Raw genomic sequence first — 21,930 nt, 5'->3', positions numbered from 1 at the left:
GATGGGGCGGGACTTAGAATGGACCCGCCCCCTTACCCCCCAGCGCAGGGCAACGAGAAGCTGCAAATAAATCTCTTGACTCTGCCTCCCGCGGTGACGCAAGGAAGGAAATCTCGCGAGGTTGGAGCGCTGTGGCAGCGCTAGTCGGACGCGGTTCCCCGTCCAGTGATGGGGCCGGTCCCTGCAGACCCCCAAGCTGCCCGCCGCCTGCGTCTGCCGCGCTCTGCATCTGCTCGCTGAAGAAGCTGGACGGGCGCGAGGACTCTCCCTTCCTTTGAGTGCGTGGATCCCCCTTGGCAGAGGCTTGAGTCCTGATCGCCACGGCTGACGGCTGCGAGGGACCGAGACCAGAGTAAGTGGAGTAAATCCAGGGACCAGAGCAGGCGTGGGGAGCCGTTAGCGTCCCTGCCCTGGGCCGCCTCGCTCCTCTCGTTCCCCCCGCCAGTTTCCCCTCCTGGGAGCGGCACTTCCCGTCCCCGGCCTCAGCTCTGAGCTCCCCTTTCCGGGACTGAGGTGCGGAAAGTTGAAGGAGAAGCCCTGGCCCCCCGGACACACCTTCCGTACCTGCTTCCTTCCTGCCAAGCCCCCCTGGGCGCTCACCGTCGAGGGCCGGGCAGAGGGAGCCTGTCGGTGCGCAGTGTGCCTCTGCCGCAGAGGACGTGGACAGCTCTCCCTCCCTGGGACTGCCCTCTGAGAAGGACTACTCTTCCTGGTTTCCTGCCTGCCTTTCTTCTGCATCCCGCCTTTGATAATGGTACCAGTGTCCATCCTGCTGTCCAGACTAGAAACCCTCATCCGTGTTCTGCATTTCCACTCGCGCTGCGCTGTGTTATTTTCTGCCTTCCCCAGAACTGTTGCAGTTGCCCTCCCCCAGCTAAGTTTCCCCACCGTCGTCCTTCGCAATGAGCTATCATTCTGAAATGCAAATCTGTTTATATCATTCCTTAAACTTATTCAGTAACCGTATTGCTGACCGAACTATTTCTTAATGGATAAGCAGTATCGTTCAGGACCTTTTCCTATCTGTACCGATCCATTTTACCTCTTTAATCTCATCTTGCTTCTCTAAATACCTCACTATCCAACCATACCAGGCAATGGGCTGTTTCCCCAAACGTGTCTTGCACTTTCACAGCTCTGTGCCTTTGTATGTGCTCTACCATCTGTCAAGAATGCTTACTCTTTTTTTTATTATTATTATTATTTTACCACCTATCAAAACCCAATTCATATATCATTGTCACCTCACACTCCCGCAGGTGACATTGATAATAATACCACTGTGCTCCCAGCGCACTTGAAACAGTTCTGCAGTATTTATTAGGTTTTGTTATTTGCTCATATATCTGTCTTGTGCCAATTTGAGCTTGAGTCTGGAATCATGTCTAATTCATCTTTGTAGCAAACGCTAGTCTATGCTTGTGGCACATAGCAGGCATTATTTATGTATACATATATAAATATAATATAATAGTTCTAAAGATTCACCATAGGAGTCCTTCATGCCCTTAAAATCATAGCATTTTTAGAGCCAGAAGGAACATTGTATATTAGCTAAATGGCCACAGACCTGTTTTGAATGTGAGGAACTGTGGACCCCTAACACACAAGTAGTTGTACTTTTAGTGTTTGTTGATTGAGATTGTGCCTAATGGCAAAGAACTATGCTTTTAAATGGCTTTTGTGTTTTATTATACTAGTATGTGTCTATACAGTATTTGAAAAATAATGGACTATATGTGTGAGAGAAATATTTTAGACTACAGACTATGTTTGCTATGTACATCCATGCAACTCTTCCAGTGACTCCTTGGCCTATAGGTTAGAAATAACTGGTTTAGGTTAGGTTATTTCCTTCTTGAATTGTCATATCTGTTTGAACATATAGGCATATGTAACTTATATTTAGCCACAATTCTAAGGTAGTATGTAATTTTTTAAAATTCTCCTGTGTCCCTACTTTCAAATTCTGTTCCTTACAACTTTAAAAATTCACCTTCTTCTCATAAAGCTGCTTCATAAAGCCTTGGACATGTTCATTCCATCATTTTCAAGAACTGAAAATTTTTCTATGCTTTCAAATACACTGATGTGTCTCTATATAGTGATTATTTTTACATGTAATTTACATGCATTCTTTCTTGATCTTTTTAGATTATAAGGTTATCAGAAAGCCCTACTATGCCTTTTTATTTTTCTGTCCTGTGTCTGTTAATATTATGTACTAATTGACATAGATGTACCTGCCTGAACAACCCAGTAAGAATTTGTTAAATAGATTGTTGACATTTGAAGACAATGGCATATCACAATATTTCTATACATCCAGCTATAGGATGCTGGATTTATGGGTAAAAGAAAGAAGAGTGACTTGGATTTCTTTAAAATTTTGTTAACCAAAATCTAAAACTAAACAGCTGTCAGTTGCTGTCATGGGTGGGTGGTGGTTTCTTTTATCAGCAGCAGAATGTTCTGAACCCTCTGCCAGGAGCCTGTCAATGTCTTTGGGTGGTAAAGTGGGCGAGTATATAGCTAATGCAGGGAGGAAAACACCTGCTTTAGAAAAATTTCACCTGATGTTTGAGCCTGCCTATCCAAGATAATGTAAGTAATAATTAAGATAAGCACTATAAAAATAGGCAGATAAATTGAGAATACTCTTTTTTTTTTTTTTTTTACTGGAGTCTATTTTTAAAACTTGTTAGAGAGTTAGGAAAAAATCTTCCTCCCACTCCACTTACTGACCAAAAAAGAGTGGCAAAACACAATGTTTTTCAAAAAAGGTGGCAGAGTAAATACATATTATTAAATATTTTAAACTTTTCTGTGGTTTCACATACAGGAAATGAACTTGCAAATTCTTAGAAACTTTGCATCATTGTTTTTCTGAAATGCTAGTAAAATTATGCTTTGAATTACCTGATGTTTAAACTTCATTTCTCTGAATAGCAATATTTTTAAATTGCAAAACAATTTAAATGTGGTTTATTTTGATAGTATTTTTTTATGCAGTCTAGAGAATGTTTTTTAAAGTGAATGTTAATTGTAATTTCAAAAAAACTATCAGTAAACATTCATTAGTCTTATAACTATAATGCCTAATTAAAATGGATGCTAGGCTTTTATTAGTTATAAGAAAAATATTTGAAATTTTGTTATTTTTTCATCCTTTCTTCATTTACAGTCCCATCTATTTTCTATTGCTGGCTTGAAATGCAATTTTTATAACATTTTGGAAGTCCCATTGGGGACTTAGGGTCAGGGAATTTGCTTTGTTTTTCCAGCCAGGGGTACTGAGATGGTTTTTATATAGGTAAAAGGGTCCTGGGGATCCACCTTGGCTCTTGAGTACAGCAGTAGACTGGAGATCAGAAGTTCTATTTCTGGGACTAGCTTGGCTCCTTCCTTGCTGCATGGTGCTGTCATTCAGCTCCTCATTTGGAATCCCTGAGTCTATTTCCTCATTGATAAAATGGGAATAACACTTGTCTTTTGTTGATTAAAAGACATTATTAGGTAGTGGTCCCCAGGTTCAGAAAGCTACCAAGAGTTTGAATTAATGGAAATGATTATCTAGTAGTGTGATTTTATTCTGGAGTGCTCTAGAGGTCCATTTGGGTTGAATTAGATTGGAGAGAAGGCTAAGAATAAGTAAAGTGACTTTGAAGAAGAAAGATGGCTTGCTGTATCAGATAGTCAGAGTTCATTTTACAGCTGACAGTTGAGGCAGCTTGGTTTTGATATAGGGATTGACAGATAAATAGACCCAGATATAGAATAGAGAGCTCAGAAACATACCCAAACATTTATTGAAAAAACATATAACAGGTATGGCATTAATATTTACTTGGGGGTATTCCAACCTCAAAAAAGAAATGATAATTAAGTGACATGGTAGAGGTGCTAATTATTGCTACAATAGCAATCATATTACAATGTATAAATGTATCAAATCAACATGTTGTACACCCTAATCTTACATAATGTTATATGTCAAATGTATTTCAAATTTTAAAAAATTCAGCGAGGGAGGAATGTACTATCCAATAAATGGGACTGGGGCAACTTTTTCCCCCAGAGGAAAAAAGAAAATATGAGTAGTTGCGTGCCTTATGCTATACATGCGGATACATACCAGATGAAATAAAGAAAAAGGCAAAACCTTGGGGATGGAGTGATTTTATTTTTTAAAGTTTAAAAATTAACATAAAATAGTCTTTTTTTTGGATTGCAGCTCTATCTTTTTAACATGTATACAGGGTCATGTAACCACCACTATCCATCAGCCCAGCATAGTCCCTTGTGCCCCACTCTCTTCCCACCCCTAACTCCTGATAGCTACTGATCTTCTTGTCCATCATTATAATTTTGTCCTTTTGGCAGTGCCAGGTAAATGGAAACAGGATGTAACCTTTTGAGACTATTTCCTTTCAATAAACATAATGCCTTTGAGATTTATTTAAATTGTTGCCTGTATCAGTACTTCACTCTATATTATTGCTGACTAGTATTCCATTTTATGGATTGTATGTACTACAGTTTATTTATCCACTCATTTCACTACAGTAAATATCCAGAAGTGGTATTGCTGGGTTATATGGTAGCTGTGTGTTTAACTTTGTAAGAAACTGCCAAACCGTTTTCTGAAATAACCATATCATTTTGCATTTTCTCCAGTATTATATGGGAGTTCCAATTGCTCTACATCTTTTCCAGCACTTGAAATGTCAGTACTTTTTATTTTAGTCATTTTAGTTGGACTGTAGTGGATCTCATCATGGTTTTAATTGCATTCTTTTAATAGCTAGTGGTGATGAACATATTTTCATATACTTATTTGCCATTCATATATCTTTTTTCTGAAGTTTCTTCATCAAATATTAATATAGCTACTTCTATTCTTTTCTTTTTTTAATACTTTTATTGAGATATAATTCACAGTTCATACACCTTAATTGAGCTATAATTCATATACCACTTAAATAGCTGAATACCTATTTAAAGCATACAATTTGGTGGGGTTTTTGGTATATTTACAGAGATGTGCGACCCATCACCACAATTTTAGAATATTTTCATCACTCCAGAAAGAAATCCTGTGCCTATTAATATTCACTCCCCATTCTCCTTATTTTGCCCCAATCACCCACTCTCCCCCTGTGCTAGACAACCACTAATCTACCTTGTCTCTTCTAGATATCATATAAATGGAGTCATAAATTATGTGGAGGGGGGGGGTTGCGACTGGCTTCTTTCATTTAGCGTAATTTTTCAATTTTATCCATTTGGAGCATGTGCCAGGACATCATCCCCCCTTTTTTTTTGCAAAAAATATTGAACTTTATGGATATACCACATTTTATTCATTCATTTATGAGTTGATGGATATATGAGTTCTACTTGTTGGCTCCTATGAATAATGTGGCTATGAACATTCATGTATGGTTTTTGGCATGTACACATGTACATTTTTGGTATATACCTAGGAGCAGAATTGCTGGGTCATACACTTATCCTTTTGAGGAACTACCCGACTGTTTTCCAAAGTGCCTGCACTTTCCACCCAGCAATTTATGAAAGTCCCAAATTCTCTGCATCCTAGCCAACACCTACCTGCCTTTCTTAACTATAGCCATCCTAGTAGGTGTGAAGCATCTCATTGTGGTTTGGATTTGCATTTCCCTGATGGCTAATCATGTTGAGTATCTTTTCATGTGCTCATTAGCACTTGGGCTTTCTTTTGATTAGTTTTTATGTAGTGTATGTTTTTCTATCCTTTTACTTTTAGCCTGCCTATATCATATTTGAAGTGAGTTTCGTATAGGTAACATTTAGTTGGGTCCTGTTTTTTAAATTTGTCCTGATAATCTATCTTTTTTTAAAAAAATATGTTTTTATTAATTTCAGAGAGAGGAAGGGAGAGAGAGAGAGAGAAACATCAGTGATGAGAAAATCATTGATTGGTGTCCTCCTGCACACCCACTACTGAGGATCCAGCTGGAAACCCAGACATGTGCCCTGACCGGAAATTGAACCATGACTTCCTAGTTCATAGGTCCACACTCAACTACTGAGCCATGTGGTCTGGGCCTGATAATAAGTGTGTTTAGAACATTTACATTTAGTGTAATTATTAATATATTTGGATTTAGGTCCACAGTGTTATCATTTGTTTTCTATTTGTTCCTTTAATGTTTTGTTCCTTTGTTTCCCTTTTTCACTTTCTTTTGGGTTATTGACTATTTTTAATTGATTTTAATTCATCTATTGTGGTTTTGACTGTTTTCTCTGTACAGTCTTCTTTACATGTTTTTCTAGGAATTATTATATATAGGTATGTAACATTTTTACGTTCTACTTACAATTGACATTTTACTATTTCAAGTGAAATGTTGAAACTTTATCACTATATAGGTCTACTTAACCTCCTGCCTTTATGTTGTAGTTATATCTACAGACAAAAGATATAGTTCTTGTTTTCAAACATCAGACATTTTAAAGCTCTCACGAAGAAAGTAGTTTGCTATATTTGCCTAGATATTTACGATTTCTGTTACTCTTTTACTTATTTTGAATGTTCTAAGTTTCCTTCTGATATCATTTTGCTTGTTTCTGAAGAATTTCTTTTAGAACAAATCTAGAAATGAATTGCTTTTTTCTTCATTTGAGATTGATTCTTATTTCACCTTCATAGATGAAGGCTATTTTTATTGGATAAAGGATTCCTGATTGACAGTTTTGTTCTTTCAGCACTTTTAAGTGTTCCACTGTCTACCCACCTTTCAAGGCTTTTTCTTTGTCTTCCGTTTTCAAAAATTTGATTATGATGTGTCTGAACTTTTACCTTCTTGGATTTATCCTTTTGGGGGTTTGCTGAGGACTAGGAATGATGAAAACAGGAAGGTTCCTGAGAAAGAGGCAAAATGTTGCGTAATTTAAATTCATAAATAATTTGTTCCAGTTAAATATGTTTTCATATTACTTGATTAATAAGTTAGAATTTACTTGGTAGGAGACAAAAAGTATAATATTTTAACCATTGTGAGTATTACAGCTTTTCAACAGGAGACATTTTCAAGCCATCCATAACACAAACATACTAATATTTTGCTAGTATATTTAAGAATGTTACTTTTTTTTTTTTTTTAAGATTTTAAAAATTGATTTAAATATCCATGTGAGAGTGAAACATCAATCAGCTGCTTCCTACATCCCCCCTACCAAGGATCAAACTGACAGCCCTTCAGTGCATGGGATGACATACAACCAACTGAGCCACACTGGCCTGGGCAGAAATGTTACATATTCTTAAACCATAGAGAGAGGTTACCCTATTAAATCCAGTAGGCTATGTTCAAAAAATCTTTTAAGAATGGTTTTAATCCTTGCTTCCACTTTATAATCTTTTCAGATTAATTTATTTATAAATAAGGTATGCGCTGGGCCACATCCTTTGCTATCCAAGACATTTTCCCATCAATGTTTAATACTGTGGCCAATTTTTTTTCTGTTGGTATGAGCTGTTTCTTGGAATATCTAAAGTCCATTTGAGGTTTTATCTGGTGCTATTCTAATAGTGGTAGCTCTTATCTCATGGGTTTTCCTACTTGGTCACCCCATTTTTTTTGGAATTTGTTACCCCATGTTTCTTTTTGGAATTTGTGAGACCAGATATTGTGTGTCTGTGATGTAATTTTTTAACTTCTCCATGGATTTGTTATGATTTTATTGTTTTATATGAGGCCATTGCATAAGGACTTTTAATCAAAGCAGTGTGTTTATAGAGTACTTTAAAATAATTACATAGTACCTATAGTATAGTAAACTACCTTGTATAGTATCTTTTTTACTGTATGTCACTACCTTTATTATTTTAGGTAGCATCAAGCCATCAAGTAATATATTTGTTGTTTTTAAGGGATATCTGAGGAATGTCTTTTCTTTGCAGCATTTCAAAGAAGTGATTTATTCTCAAAATATCCAGCTATTAATGTATAAATTTACTCTTTTATTTTAGCAAGTTGCTCTGTTTACTTAGGAAAGTAAGAGTGAGAATTATAATGCAACTTCACATAAGAAGCAGAAGTTCCTCCAGAAGAAGGCTGACACTGATGTAGCATTACACATAGAGGCCACTTTGGGTGGTTAGTATTGTGCATTTGTGAACATTGTCTCAGTTCACCTGACCAAGCAGAAGCTAGGAAGGATCTTATAGTCAGATTGACTGTAGAATACAGACTAATAAAGTGACATTTTTCACAGATGACAAAATAGGAGTGCCTTCATGAAGAACACAAGTTCTGTACAATATAAAATGTATTCATTGGATTTGTACTTTTTCCTCCCTATCGTATACTCAGGGTAGTTTATATACATTCTGATTATATCTGCAAATTATTTGTATATATTCTAAATTTTTCAAATATTATAAGTTCACTTTCAGTCTTGTGCCATCCTAGCAGAAGCAAAACCACGGGTGTTCTTAAATATTTTTTCTCCCCATACAATGAACATTCCTGTAACAGATGTAGCTCCAGAACCATATATCTGTGTTAACATGAAACTAAAGATGATATGCTAGCTTTGTTTTGAGTCTTGACTTTAATTTTAATTCTAGATATTCCTTTAGAAATGAGTTGCACAATTGAAAAGGCACTTGCTGACGCTAAAGCCCTCGTTGAAAGACTGAGAGATCATGACGACGCAGCAGAGTCTCTGATTGAGCAGACCACGGCGCTCAACAAGCGAGTAGAGGCGATGAAGCAGGTTTGCTTTTTTTTCTTTCTTGGTTGCATTTTATAAAAAGCAGTCATTGACATTTATATATTGCTTGAATCACTAACTTCTGCTTAATTAGTATTTAGTTTTTTTTTAATGTTCTCTAAAATTTTAAAGTAGCTTGACTTGTATGTATGTTTCAGTTTTACTTTATAATTTTTTGTTAGATTTAGGTGGTATATATGTTATATATATTCTAAAACCTGTAGACTTGGTCACTTTTTTCTGACAGACACACATTTAAGTGTAGAAAATATATGAATTTATTCAGTCTAGATACATCTGACAAAAACCAGATAATGTCATGTACTAACGTTTTGCTAGCTCTGATTTTCATAATGTGGAAATGTTTACATTTTTCTTTATAAAAGTATAGGTGATGTTATTTAACAATGATTTTTTTTTTTTTTAAATGATGCAGGGCAATATCTTTTTGACACCTTGTGCAGTTACTGCATTTTTACTTGCTCCCTTATTTTTCCTTAGTGCTGCCAGTTAAAGAAGAAATGACAGGGGCTTCACTTCTTGTTATCCTTAGTGTCGTCTATGAGGACTTTCCAGTGGGCCATCGAGTTTAGCTACTATTTTAAGCCCTCTTCTGATAAAAATATTTAACTCTAAGAGGATTGTAAAATCTCTGATATTATGATGGATATCAGTGGGGGGAAATGTATATTCATAGCCTACTCTCATGAAACTCATTTTGTAAAAGGAAGCAACCCTGGGATACTGTTTTTATCAAAGCTACTGGAAATAATGGAACAAGTTTACTTAGTTTGTTTTGCAACTCTTGCCCTAAAAAGATTGCTTACCTTTCTAACTGTGTAGCTTGTCTCATGCATTCCAGTGAACATATATTTGGTATTGAGTTGTTAAAAAAAAAAAGGAGTTTGACAACCAAATTTAGAACCAGGAATGTTATAATGACTGTGTTACTAAGTGGCTTATCAAAATGCCTTGAAAATAAAGTTACATTCCTCCTTATTAAAAAAAGAAGTAATAGTTTTGCATTTCTTTTGCACATGTTATTGAGAATAATTTATATACCATAAAATTCACCCTTTTGAAGGGTACGGTTTATTGGATTTTAGGATATTCACAGGTTGTCAGCCACAATCACTAATTCCAGAATATTGTCAATACCCCAAAGCCCCTTTCTCCCTTCCCCCAGCCCTGACAATCACTAATTTTTCTCTCTTGATGGATTTGCCTATTTTGGACATTTCATATTAACAGAATCTTGCAATGTGGGGCTTTTTGTGACTGATTTAAATAACGTTTTCAAGGTTCATCTATACTGTAGCAGGTATCAGTATTTCATTCCTTTTTATTACCAAATAATATTCCATTGTAAGAATAGGTCACATTGTGTCTATCACTCATCAGTAGATGGACATTTGGATTATTTCTGTACTGCTGTGAATACTTAGGTACAAGTTTTTGTGTGGATATGCTGTCATTTATTTTGGGTATATAACTGAGTGGAGTGGATGGGTCATATAATAGCTCTGTGTATAACTTTTTGAGGGGTTAATCTTACATGAGGATTATAATTTCTCCTTATTCTCTCCAACACTTGTTGTTATTTGCCTTTTTTATTGAACTCATCCTAGCAGTTGTGAAGTGGTATTGTGTATTGAATTGCATTTCCCTAATGACTAATGATGGATGTTAAACATCTTTTCATGTGCTATTGACCACTTGTATATTTTCTTTAGAGCAATGTCTCTTCAAATCCTTCGCCAGTTTTTCCTCGAGCTTTATTGAGATATAATTGACATAAAACATTGTGTAAGTTCAAGATGTATGTTGTGATGATTTGATACACATATATTGTGAAGTGATTACCACAATAAGATTAGTTAACATTTCCCTCACCTCACATAATTACCTTTTGTATGTGTGTGATGAGAACATTTAAGATGTACTCTCTTAGCAATTTCAAGTTTACAGTACAGTATTGTTAACTGTAGTCACCGTGCTGTACATCACACCCCCAGAACTTATTCGTCTTACTTGCCCATTTTCTAACTTGGTTATTTTTCTTATCACTCAGCTGTGAGAGTTCTTTATATATTCTGGATACCAGGCCCTTATCAGATATATGACTCAGATTTATATTTTCAAATATTTTCTTCCCACATATTCTTTTTTAATATTTTCATTAGTATCAGGAAGAAATTCAAGAACTTAATGAAGTTGCAAGACATCGGCCACGGTCCACATTAGTTATGGGAATCCAGCAAGAAAACAGGCAGATCAGAGAACTGCAGCAAGAGAACAAAGGCAAGATGCATTATTACTATATATAGCAAATCAAGAGAACTTTAATCTGCAGTTGTACTATCAACTTGGGATCAATTAATATTGTCAAAAATGTGAAAACAGTCAACTAAATTTACTTTTTGACATTAATCTCATCTCTACTTCGTATGTCTAAATCATATTTGTTGCCGTTTATCCTGTCCTACATTTGAATGTCTACCTTAGATTCTCACCGTTAATACCCAGTTGTGCCATTGTTGTTACCTATGAAATAGCTCATTTTCATTCTTTGCAGTCTCACGCTTTGTTCCCCAGCTTAGGTGCTTATAGTCTCTTCCTGAACTGTCCTAATCAGTCTCCCTGATTACATTCTCTTTTCCCCAGCAATACGACTTCAAAACAGACATCAGACTGGTTTTTCAAAAATGTATCTGTCGCCCTAGCCAGTTTGGCTCAGTGGTTAGGGCAGCGGCCCACGACTGAAGGGTCCCCGGTTTAGATTCTGGCCAAGGGCACGCACCTCAGCTGCAGGCTCAGCCCCTGTCAGGGTGCGAGTAGGAGGCAACCACTCAATGTGTCTCTCTCACGTTGATGTTTCTCTCTCTCTGTCTCTCTCTCTCCCTTTTCCTCCCTCCCTCCCTCCCTGCCTCCCTTCCTCCCTTCCACTCCCTCTGAAAAAGCAATGGAAAAAAATATCCTCGGGTGAGGATTAATATATATATAGATATAGATATATAGATATATAGATATATATAGATATATATATCTTATCATATTATTCTTTTGCTTAAGAACCCTCGTTGTACAGCAGGTCCTCAATGTCATTTTGTCCAGTGTTGTTTCATTATAATGTTGATGAGATGTCATAGGAACTTAACTCTTGTTTATATCAATTAGACTTTGGTCAAAGTGATTTTGTTATACATTGTTCTGCTTAAAGCCACAGAACCTATCAGGGTCCCAGGGTCCGGGGTACTTATTCCCTTATCCAGTGACCTTCAAAGTCAACTCCAAGCCGTCTTTTCTGTCTTCTTCCTGTACCTCTCTTCTCCACAAAACCTTTGCTTTTGCCATCCCAAACTTTCATGCCTCCCTACTTATAATGTCCTTTCCTTTATTTTTCAGTTCAAGGTGTGCAAGTTCATATCAGTACTATACTTCTGTGAAGCTTTCCCCAGTTTCTCCTCACAGACTTCTCCTGTATATTTGAATAGAGCTTCTCTCTGCACTTACCACATTGTATTATAATTATTTATGTATTTGTTTTCTCCACTACACTCTGGGCTCCATGGCCTTTGGTATTAATAATATAGAGCATCATTCTGATACCTAATTGTTACTCAGTAAATGTTTGTTGAAATGATTCTCAAAAAATGAGTTTTAAGTGGTGATTTAAAGAACTGATGAAGGACTCCATTTGGTATTTTTTATTTGTATACAGCTAGATTTTTATCCATCATGGTTTTTTGTTTTTTTAATACCCTCTTTATAAGTTGTTTTATATATATATATTTTTTATTAAATTTATTGGGGTGACAGTGGTTAATACAAACATATAGGTTTCAGGTGTGGGTTTCTGTGTTACAAGATCTGTATATTGCTCTGTGTGCCCACCACCCAAAGTCATATCTTCTCCTGTCACCATATATTAGGCCCCCTTCACCTCCCACCCCCTTCCCTCTGGCAACCACCAAACTGCTGTTTGTGTCCACGAGTTTCAGTTTTATATCCTACACATGAGTGAAATCATATGGTTCTTGGCTTTTTCTGCCTGATTTATTTCACTTAGCATAATATTCTCAAGGTCCATCCATGTTGTCGCAAATGTCAGTATTTCATCTTTTCTTATGGCTGAGGAGTATTCCATAGTGTACATGTATCACATCTTCCTTATCCAGTCCTCTATCACAGGACACTTTGGTTGTCTCCATGTCTTGGCTACCGTGAATAATGCTGCAGTGAACATAGGGGTGCATATATCTTTGTGAATACACGTTTTCAGGTTTTCCGAGTATATACCCAGGAGAGGGATCGCTGGGTGAGTCATATGGTAGCTCTATTCTTAATTTTTTGAGGAATCGCCAGACTGCTTTCCATAGTGGTTAAGTTGTTTTTTAAATAAATGTAATATGGAAGAGAATATTTTGTACATCTTTAACTCAAGTTCAAATAAATATCCTATTATTCTTGATAGAATTACGTACATCCCTGGAAGAGCATCAGTCTGCCTTGGAACTTATAATGAGCAAGTATCGTGAGCAAATGTTTAGATTGCTAATGGCTAGCAAAAAAGATGATCCGGGTATAATAATGAAGTTAAAAGAGCAGCACTCCAAGGTAATCCATTCTAGAAATATAATTGGAAATAGAAAAGAAGGACAGTTGGTTAACTTGTGATCAGAATTTTTTTTTAATCACTTGATAAATATGGAACATGCTGTTGAATACTTCATCTTTTTGACATTTTGTACTTTTCCTTATTTTTTTCATTTCTTGTTATATATCATTTTGTTTGATTTACTCTTCTCCCATTGTTCCTAGTAGCTTTAATATATATTAAAAAGTAAACTTTATTTGGGAAATAAAGGTAAGTATTCAATTCAAATTTATTTTTATAAGGTTATCTGCTTTTAAGAAATATGCCTTTTAATAGATTTGTATTGATATCTGTTGCAGAACAAAAATTGAAATGCTGAAAACTTTTTTAAAACTTTGAATACTGATAAAGGTTGATTTCTTTTTCTTAAAACTATTTTCTGAATAAGGCTGATTCATCCAAACTCTAATCTTGATTATAATGCGAAAAAATACATGGGGTCAGGGAGAGGAAAAGAACCAACATACTAAAATTTTGCTCCCCTCCCCCCAAATCACATATCAGGAATATCATTTTTACAGACTGCTCAGTTGGTAAAAATTAGTGTTTTTCCTTCTGTTCATTGTATTTGTCATCCCTGTGTCTGTTCCCTTTGTGTATGTTGCTGTGTTTGCTAACAACTGCTATGAAAACAAGTAGAATAATCTTTACTACTTACCTCTTATTGTAAACTGAATTTTAACTGCAGATATGAAATAAAAATATTAGAATAGATTGTGATTATGAGACCATTATCTATAATGGATAATGGTGAGCTAACTCTCAGTAGTTATAACTAATATTATTTAAGAAATATTGTTATAAGATATTTTTATCTTTCTCAATTATTGAAACACATTTTAGATTCTTTAAAATGTTTCTTCCATCTTGGGGCTTGTAAGTATTTTTAAGTTATTAATTATTAATTCTATTAAAATTAAATACCTGGCAAATAGATCTTTGTGTGACTTTACATATTGAGGAACTTAGTAATAGATACCTCTTGTGTCAAATAGTAAAGTAGTAAATTAATTAATTTGGGTTTAATGTTAGCTAATTATGCTATATTCATCTCCTAACCAAAAGGAAAACATTGGTTATTTAAGTAGCAATTTTTTGAATATAAAATGTATCTATTGTTGAGATTATTATAAAAATGTTTATATTTAAATGTGTAACTTGAGAGTTTTTTTAAAGGTACAAAAATGAATTGATGTAAATTTATTGGTAAAAAAAATTTAATCTTGAGAAATTCCAGAAATAAATTTTTTAAGATCTAACGAGAAGAATCCTCTGACCAAAAAAGAGTTTAAAATAAGATACTGCAGCTTGCTAGTCCCGTCTGGTAGTAGCTATGACAGAAGCGAATGTTTTCTAAAACACAGATTTTACCATTCACCAGAGCTGTTTTATTAATTAGCAAAGTGAAACATTTCTTAAGATAGCTGTAAGCTATCTTTTTTCATTATGTAAATTAAATTTATCATCATATGTACCAATCCTTGCCTTCCATAAAATGACTATTCGGTTACTTGTTATTAATTCTAACTAATATACATTAATGTTTGTGATTTTGATTTTTCCCAAAAAGGAGACACTTTGACTCAATTAAACATACATCTATTAACACTTGTACTCGTTTAGTTATTATTAATGATAAGATGAATGAATAAACAAGTTACATTATTCTATCATAGGAGCTTACAGTGTAGTGGGAGGTACAGATACAAACATAATTGCCTGATCTAAGATAGGATGTGATGAATCCTAAAACAGAGATATGAATTATTGCTGGAATACTAGAGGAAGCAAGATTAAGTTCTCATGAAGAACATCTGGGAAGGTATAAGGAAAGGAAGAAATATACCTAAATTCAGTTTTGAATTAATTAGTGGGGGTTGGGTGTCAGCAAGCAGAAGTAAGTGGGTGAGCAGAGAAACTGGTGTGATAAAGGTGCAGAAATAGGAGATTCTAGGATGTGTTTAGGTACTAGTGCTCTGACATGCCTAAACACAAAAATAACTTTATAACACATTTAGGGGTAACAAACAGTTACACATAACAGCATTGTGGAGTAAGAGACCCTTTGGGGACTACTGTAATATAGAATTTTGCCCTTAACCTAAAAGTTTTTGAGCACACACTTAAAAATCAAAATGAGAACTCATTTTCATCCACATACTCATTTTTTTTTCATCATTTTTGAACAGATGCCTTTTTGGAAATCTTAAAAAAGCAAACATTTCAAACAGTTGGCTAACACGCATGAACTAACACTCATTCAGTTTTTAAATTACGGATAATATCCGTATTAACATTATAATGACTCTGTACTACAGATTGACATGGTACATCGTAACAACTCCGAAGGATTCTTCCTTGATGCATCTCGTCACATCCTTGAAGCACCTCAACATGGACTGGAGAGGAGGCACTTGGAAGCAAATCACAATGTACACTAAATAAAGCAGTCAATTTTGGGGGTGCGGGTGGAAGGGGGGTCCATTTAAAGAGTTCCTTTACATTGAATTTTCCTGCCAGATTAAATCAGCAAATAAATTAAGTTTTAAAATCCTGTGCTTTTGATAGCCATGCAAAAATATTCAGTGTAGAAACTTTAAATCTGTCATTCATTCTCTGTATATTGTGTCATACACACCCTGTTAGATAATGGCAGGCCTTAAAGGTTGTTCAGGCCTGCTTTTCACTTTGTGGTTCTTCTTAGCTGTTGCTGCAGATTTAGTAAACTTAACAGTTATTCTCTTTCTGGACATCAAAGGTGTGTTCTTGGCAGTAATTTGAAACTGATTTCATAAAAATTTTGTTCAGTCAAGTTATTAAATGAACTGTTTTAATTCAGATTTTTGACAGTTTGTAGCCCTTTAGTTTGAGTTTATAATAAAATTAAAATGCCTCTGTTTAGGTATTCTTAAGTGTAGTAGTATACTCTCCATTGTGTCTTAATTTTCTTTTTTTTTTTTTAACCTTACTTGTGGCTGGTCTTTATTGAGCAAAGTTGAAATAAACCTAAACAAAAATTACAAGTGAAAGGCATGTCAAGACAGTTCAAGGATCACTTTGCTGACACTTCTTGCCTTTTTAGACAGTTTATTTATTTATTTATTTTTAAATCCTCACCTGGGGATATGTTTTTATTGATTTTAGAGAGCGGGGGTGGGGGAGGGAAACATGGATATGAGAGGGAAACATTGATTGGTTGTCTCCATACTCACTCCAACTGGGGGTCAAACCCACAACCTAGGTATGTGCCCTGACTAGGAATCGAACCCGCAATCTTTTGGTGTATGGGACGGCGCTCCAGTGACCCAAGGCACCCGGCCAGGGCTTTAAGACAGTTTTGAAAGCACAAGTCTTAGCCTCTTGTGCCCAGTAAAAGATCTATGGTACTTCTCCAAAGATTTTATTGAAATAAGTGAATCATCCATGAACTGGGCCTATAAAAATACTGTTCTGATTGAAAAATTGGGGTTTTTTTCCTCATGATTTTACTAGAATAGACCCTGTCCTGAAAAAAATGGTGGTATCTTGTTTTCTTCCACTTTAAAGGCAAAGAATTATTTGTTTCACTTGTAGCTTTTTAACCTAGGTCAGTCCCATAGGATACCAAGTTATAAACTGAGAAAGCTGTTCGTATTCAAAATTTTTACTCATTACCCTTCTTCAACTTGCTGCTGCAGATATCTGTACCTAACTTAGTTGTAAACATTTGCTCCCTTTATATTAGGAAGGATTTTAGTCATTTTTCAGAATATGACTGATGTTTGTCTTGATATCGTACTTGCTACCATAATCTAATTCAGGGTTGTCCAACAGAACTTTCTGAAATGATGGAAATGTTCTTTATCTGCACTGTTCAATATGGGAGCTTCCTGCCACTTGTGGCTTTTGAGCACTTAAGTGTCACTAGTGCAACTGAGGGACTGAATTGCTAATTTTTTAAAATGTATTTGATTTTAATTAATGTAAATTTAAATAGCACCATATTGGACTGTGTCAAATCTTTATTTTGCCTTTTCTGTGTACTAGCATTGTATAGGTTTCCCCATTAAAGTAACCTAAGGACCTGCATTTTTGTTGGTTAAGAATGTATTAACTGTATGTTGCTAAAGATATACCTATTGTCCATCTTATTTTTTCCATAGTTTAGTAGTTCTGTAGGTTTGGGGGGGTCCTGTTCAAATCCTTTCTACAAATAGGAAATACACAACTATTTAAGAGACTTAATGTTTATTTGGGGAGTTATTAACTTTTATATTTAACTTTTGGCATTAATATAGTAAAATAACCCTCCATTGCCAGTGAACAATGGTAAAAGCTTTTCATTTCTCAAGTTTATGCTGATTTTAAATGTTTTGTCTGTATCTTTCACTTGACTGTAAGCTCCTTGAAATAAGGGAACATGTCTTAACAGAACTTGTATTTCTGTTACCCAGTATAGTGCCTGGCACATTGTAGGTATGCAAAAAAGAAAAAAAGCAATTGGAAGAAACTTTTACTTGTTGCACCAAAAATATGTAGATGTCTATTTCATACTGAAATTTTATTTTGAACAGTTTGCAAAGAAGGCCATTTGATATTTTAATACTTAGGAGCAGAACTATATTCTTCTTAGTATTTATTCTCTATTATATACTGAACACTAATTGGCAAATATAAACAAGATACAATGTCTGCTGTCAAAGATTGTAATCTAGAAAGGTTCTATATTAGATTGAGATCAATTTTTAGGCATGGGTAATACAGAAAAGATTTATAAATCATGAAAACTGGGGAAAAGAGATTGAATGTGTCAGAAATTTTTATGTTTTCTATTACTTTGATCTATAGTATAGGTAGGTGCAAAAAAGGAAAAATTGCTGATCATTTGTAGTGAGAGGAATGCAGAATATGAGTCCCCTTCTTACGAGTGGGTTTAGTTAAATTATGCCGCTTATTCTTAATTTTAGTCATAAAAGAAATCTGATTTTATTTTATTTTATTTTTTTCTGGTAATCAATGACATTTTACTATACTTCATATTTCTTTGATTAGTAGTAAAGTTGAAATTCTCTTTATTTATTTACTTTTATTATTATTATTTTTTTAATAATTTTTATTTTTGTTTAAAGTATTACAGATGTCCCTTTTTAAGCACGATCATGGTCAGTCAGCTGTCTTGTAAATATCTGTCTGATATATTACATTCATGTTAAATGGCAGTGTATGAATATTATATTCATATTAAATGGCAATGCTGATTTTATAAAAAGGAGAGGATCCAAAAATAAAAATAATACAGTATTTCACTAATTTGCAACGCCCATCTCTTTTTTCAGGAATTACAAGCACATGTTGACCAGATAACTGAAATGGCAGCAGTAATGAGGAGAGCCATTGAAATTGATGAGCAACAGGGATGTAAGGAGCAGGAAAGAATATTTCAGCTTGAAGTAAGTTTTAAATTGTAAATGTGGGTGAAATTGCTCATTCAAACATTTATGCTAGAAAATATACCCCATGAGTTACTGTCCTTTATTTTATGTCGTGAGAGCATAAATCATTGTTGAACAATTAAAATCAGTAGAATGGGATTTCATATTTTAAAAGCTTCATTTTGAAGTCATGGTGGAGAATTGGTTCTAGAGGGCCACAGTTTCTCCTCTCCCTAAGCATACAAGTTTCTCTCATTCTTCATAACAGAGGTAAGCAAACTTTTTCTGTCAAGGGCCAGATAGTAAATCTGTAGGTTTTACAAACCAGTCTCTGTTGGAGCCACTTAGCTCTGCCATTGTGATGCAAAATTTACAAAAAAATTAATGTACAATTCAGGCCTCAAGCCAGGCTATAGTTTGCTGATCCCTGCCTTATACCATTGAACTTAGAAAGTAAAACCAAAGACAAAGTGGTAGAGAATAAATTGTGAAAGTTATTTTTAAATGCCTGCACATTTCTTACAGTAACCAGACAAAAAGGCAAAGTTGTTTACCAGTGTTAGATTTGGTCACTTTCCTTCTTGAAAAACATCACAATTGACTCTGTCAAATTCCAGTAAGGAAAGCAAAGCAGATGGCTTGTCTTGTATTCCATGCTATTGGGGGAGGTAATAGAAGTACTAAAGTACTAAGTGGTTCTAGTCGCAGGGTGTTAGTCACAAACTTTCTGAGTGTACACAAATATAAATCTAGATGTTACTTTCTTCATCTATACTGTGATTGTAAATAAGGCTATTTCTAAGGTTCCATCTACAATTACAGCTGCATAAATAAGAAGACTTTTCAGGGGTCGAAGACGTTTACCACATGATTCCGACCTCTTAAAAAAGTGTTCTGGATTCAAGTTGTCATCTTCAACTGCACATATCATTTAGTGCATTTCTGTAATCTACAGAACTTGGTTCTTATTTGCCATATGTTTATGCTCTTGTGGCTAGCTAATTTGGTGACTGCATCTTTCTTTTTGTTTGTCTCCTTTTAGCAAGAAAACAAAGGATTGAGAGAGATCCTTCAAATAACCCGAGAATCATTTTTGAACCTTAGAAAAGATGACTTATCAGAAAGCACATCTTTGTCAGCATTAGTGACCAATAGTGACCTGAGTCTGAGGAAGAGCTGAAGAGTCTGAGCTTCTTATAAGGCTCCAAATGATCCCTGGGACTGGCCTACTGAAGTAAATGAATTAACAGGAAAATCAATCTCAAGCTACATTTTTTTTTCCTCTATGATATGTACAGTGCACTGGCAATGACATTTTTAAGAGAGAACGAAAGAAAAATGCATAGTTCATGGTCAGAGACTTTATTCCAAAAAATAATTGAAAAGTAGAAACTAAGACTTTGTTAATTGCTGAACAAATTGAAGATTTTCCCAATGACTGCTGAACATATCAAGAGCTTTCAGTCATGCCGTTGGCTTTCTGGGTGATACTTGGATAAACAGGAATATTCCCATTTAATGTTTGGGAATTCATGAAGTTATCCCAATTTTAAAATGCAGATTTTGCCAGTTTGGTGAATGGAAGATCATCATACTATATTTTATCTTCCCTGTTTGGTGTCAGAGTTAACAAATAGCTTGTGTACCATGAGACTTCAGCTTTAATGATTGCCTATCTACCTTCCCATTAATTTAAATTTTTGTCAAAGAAAATTCAGTCTGAAAGGCTGTAGGAATGTTTTAGATAAACCATAAACAAAAGAGGTAATTTAATTTTAGCTAACTTACCATAATTACTACTCAGCAAACAATTGTTAATAATTCTAAGCATATGAAATAGCGTTTCAGGAATGAAAAAGAAGGAATACTACTTTCTAAGAAAGATCTTATAAGACACATATTTAGTAGGTTAAACTACTCCCTTGAAAGAATAAGTTTTGGTTTTAAATCAGTAATAAAGATGAGATTTTTTCTCTTCTCTCGTTGATTTTTAAGGATATTTTGTAGCTCATTTAGCTAACAAAGTTAAATGTTTGATAAAGGAAGCCAGGTATGGTTATTTCAAAGTAAACTGGGAAATCCTCTGCCTCATAGAGCCCTTTTTTAAAAGTATTAAGAGAGAGAGAGAAAGTAAATTAAAATTAAAAAAGTATTTTTTGGATCTGTTCTTAAGTACCATGTGGTCCTCATAACCGATAAGATTTTTCTTATAACCTTTCAGTTAAACAGGGACAAAAAATATCAATGGAGTTAGAAGTATTTGTTTTATTTTTTTATAAAATATATATCCAGTTATGTAAGTTTTTAAAAGCCACCAGAAATAGAAATATGCTTTAACATCAATTGAAATCTAAATTTTTCTTATTTTGTGGTGATTATAGAATAAAAGGATAAAAGAAGAGTGTCAGATATGATTAAATATATTATGCTCATTTATATTAAATATTAACATTAGCACAATAGAAAATTTACTTTTGAGTATAAATTTGTTAAATATTTACATGGTAATTTTTATGTATAATTTCATATATTGGTAAAATTAAAAACTACTTTTCAGAATTTTTCTATTAAGTTTGGGGTAAGTAGGGTCGATGGGGCTGATTGAATAGAAAAGGGCTATTGACCCAGACATTAAATTGATTTTTGTTCTCATTCAGTGGCCTTAATGTTTTATAATAAGTGACCGTTTTTTTTAACTTTTCTATTCATTTTTGGGAAAGTATCCCTTAATTTGATGGCACAGTCATTCATTCATACAGTTTTTATCCCAAGTTAGAATTAAAGAAAATAAGCTACACAGTTGAAATTAAGACTGAGGCAGTTCATTGAGGCAGCTCTATCATAAAACATTATTTGATAAATAATTATTTTTGTAAACAAATACGTTGAGTTAATTTATTCTTAGTCTTCTTACTTGGATATAATTTTAAGATATTGGTGTTTAAAAACATTTACTTTGTTATATAAAAACAGTTTTCCATCCCATACTTATTTGTTAAGCAGAACCTTAACTCTATGTCAGAAGGTATGTAGTGCATAGGAACCTATTTTATCAATAAAGATGAGTGATTAAAATTGGTGTGCTCTCCAAGTTAACTT

The 21,930-nt window shown here is 34.6% G+C and overlaps 1 protein-coding gene across 3 annotated transcripts; it reads left to right on the top strand.

Annotated features, from left to right (window-relative positions):
- The first annotated feature begins 69 nt into the window (after window positions 1–69).
- On the top strand, window positions 70–21,906 carry FGFR1OP2 (FGFR1 oncogene partner 2). 3 transcript variants are annotated; one of them, XM_016197374.2, is made up of 7 exons: window positions 71–352; window positions 8,630–8,766; window positions 10,947–11,064; window positions 13,238–13,380; window positions 15,739–15,852; window positions 18,736–18,849; window positions 19,874–21,906. In XM_016197374.2, the coding sequence occupies exons 2-7, from the start codon at window positions 8,632–8,634 to the stop codon at window positions 20,009–20,011; spliced, it is 762 nt and encodes a 253-aa protein (XP_016052860.1). In that variant the 5' UTR covers window positions 71–352; window positions 8,630–8,631; the 3' UTR covers window positions 20,012–21,906. The 3 variants fall into 3 exon arrangements, with proteins under 3 accessions (XP_016052861.1, XP_016052860.1, XP_016052859.1); XM_016197373.2 differs by having other exon boundaries at window positions 8,618–8,766; XM_016197375.2 differs by lacking the exon at window positions 15,739–15,852 and having other exon boundaries at window positions 70–352; window positions 8,618–8,766.
- The last annotated feature ends 24 nt before the right edge of the window (window positions 21,907–21,930 follow it).

This window comes from Miniopterus natalensis, chromosome 2 (genome assembly GCF_054644295.1).
Source record: "Miniopterus natalensis isolate mMinNat1 chromosome 2, mMinNat1.hap1, whole genome shotgun sequence".
In the NCBI taxonomy this organism is placed as follows: domain Eukaryota; kingdom Metazoa; phylum Chordata; class Mammalia; order Chiroptera; family Miniopteridae; genus Miniopterus; species Miniopterus natalensis.
Note: the sequence above shows the minus strand (reverse complement) of the source record. Positions and strands in the feature narration are given on the sequence as shown.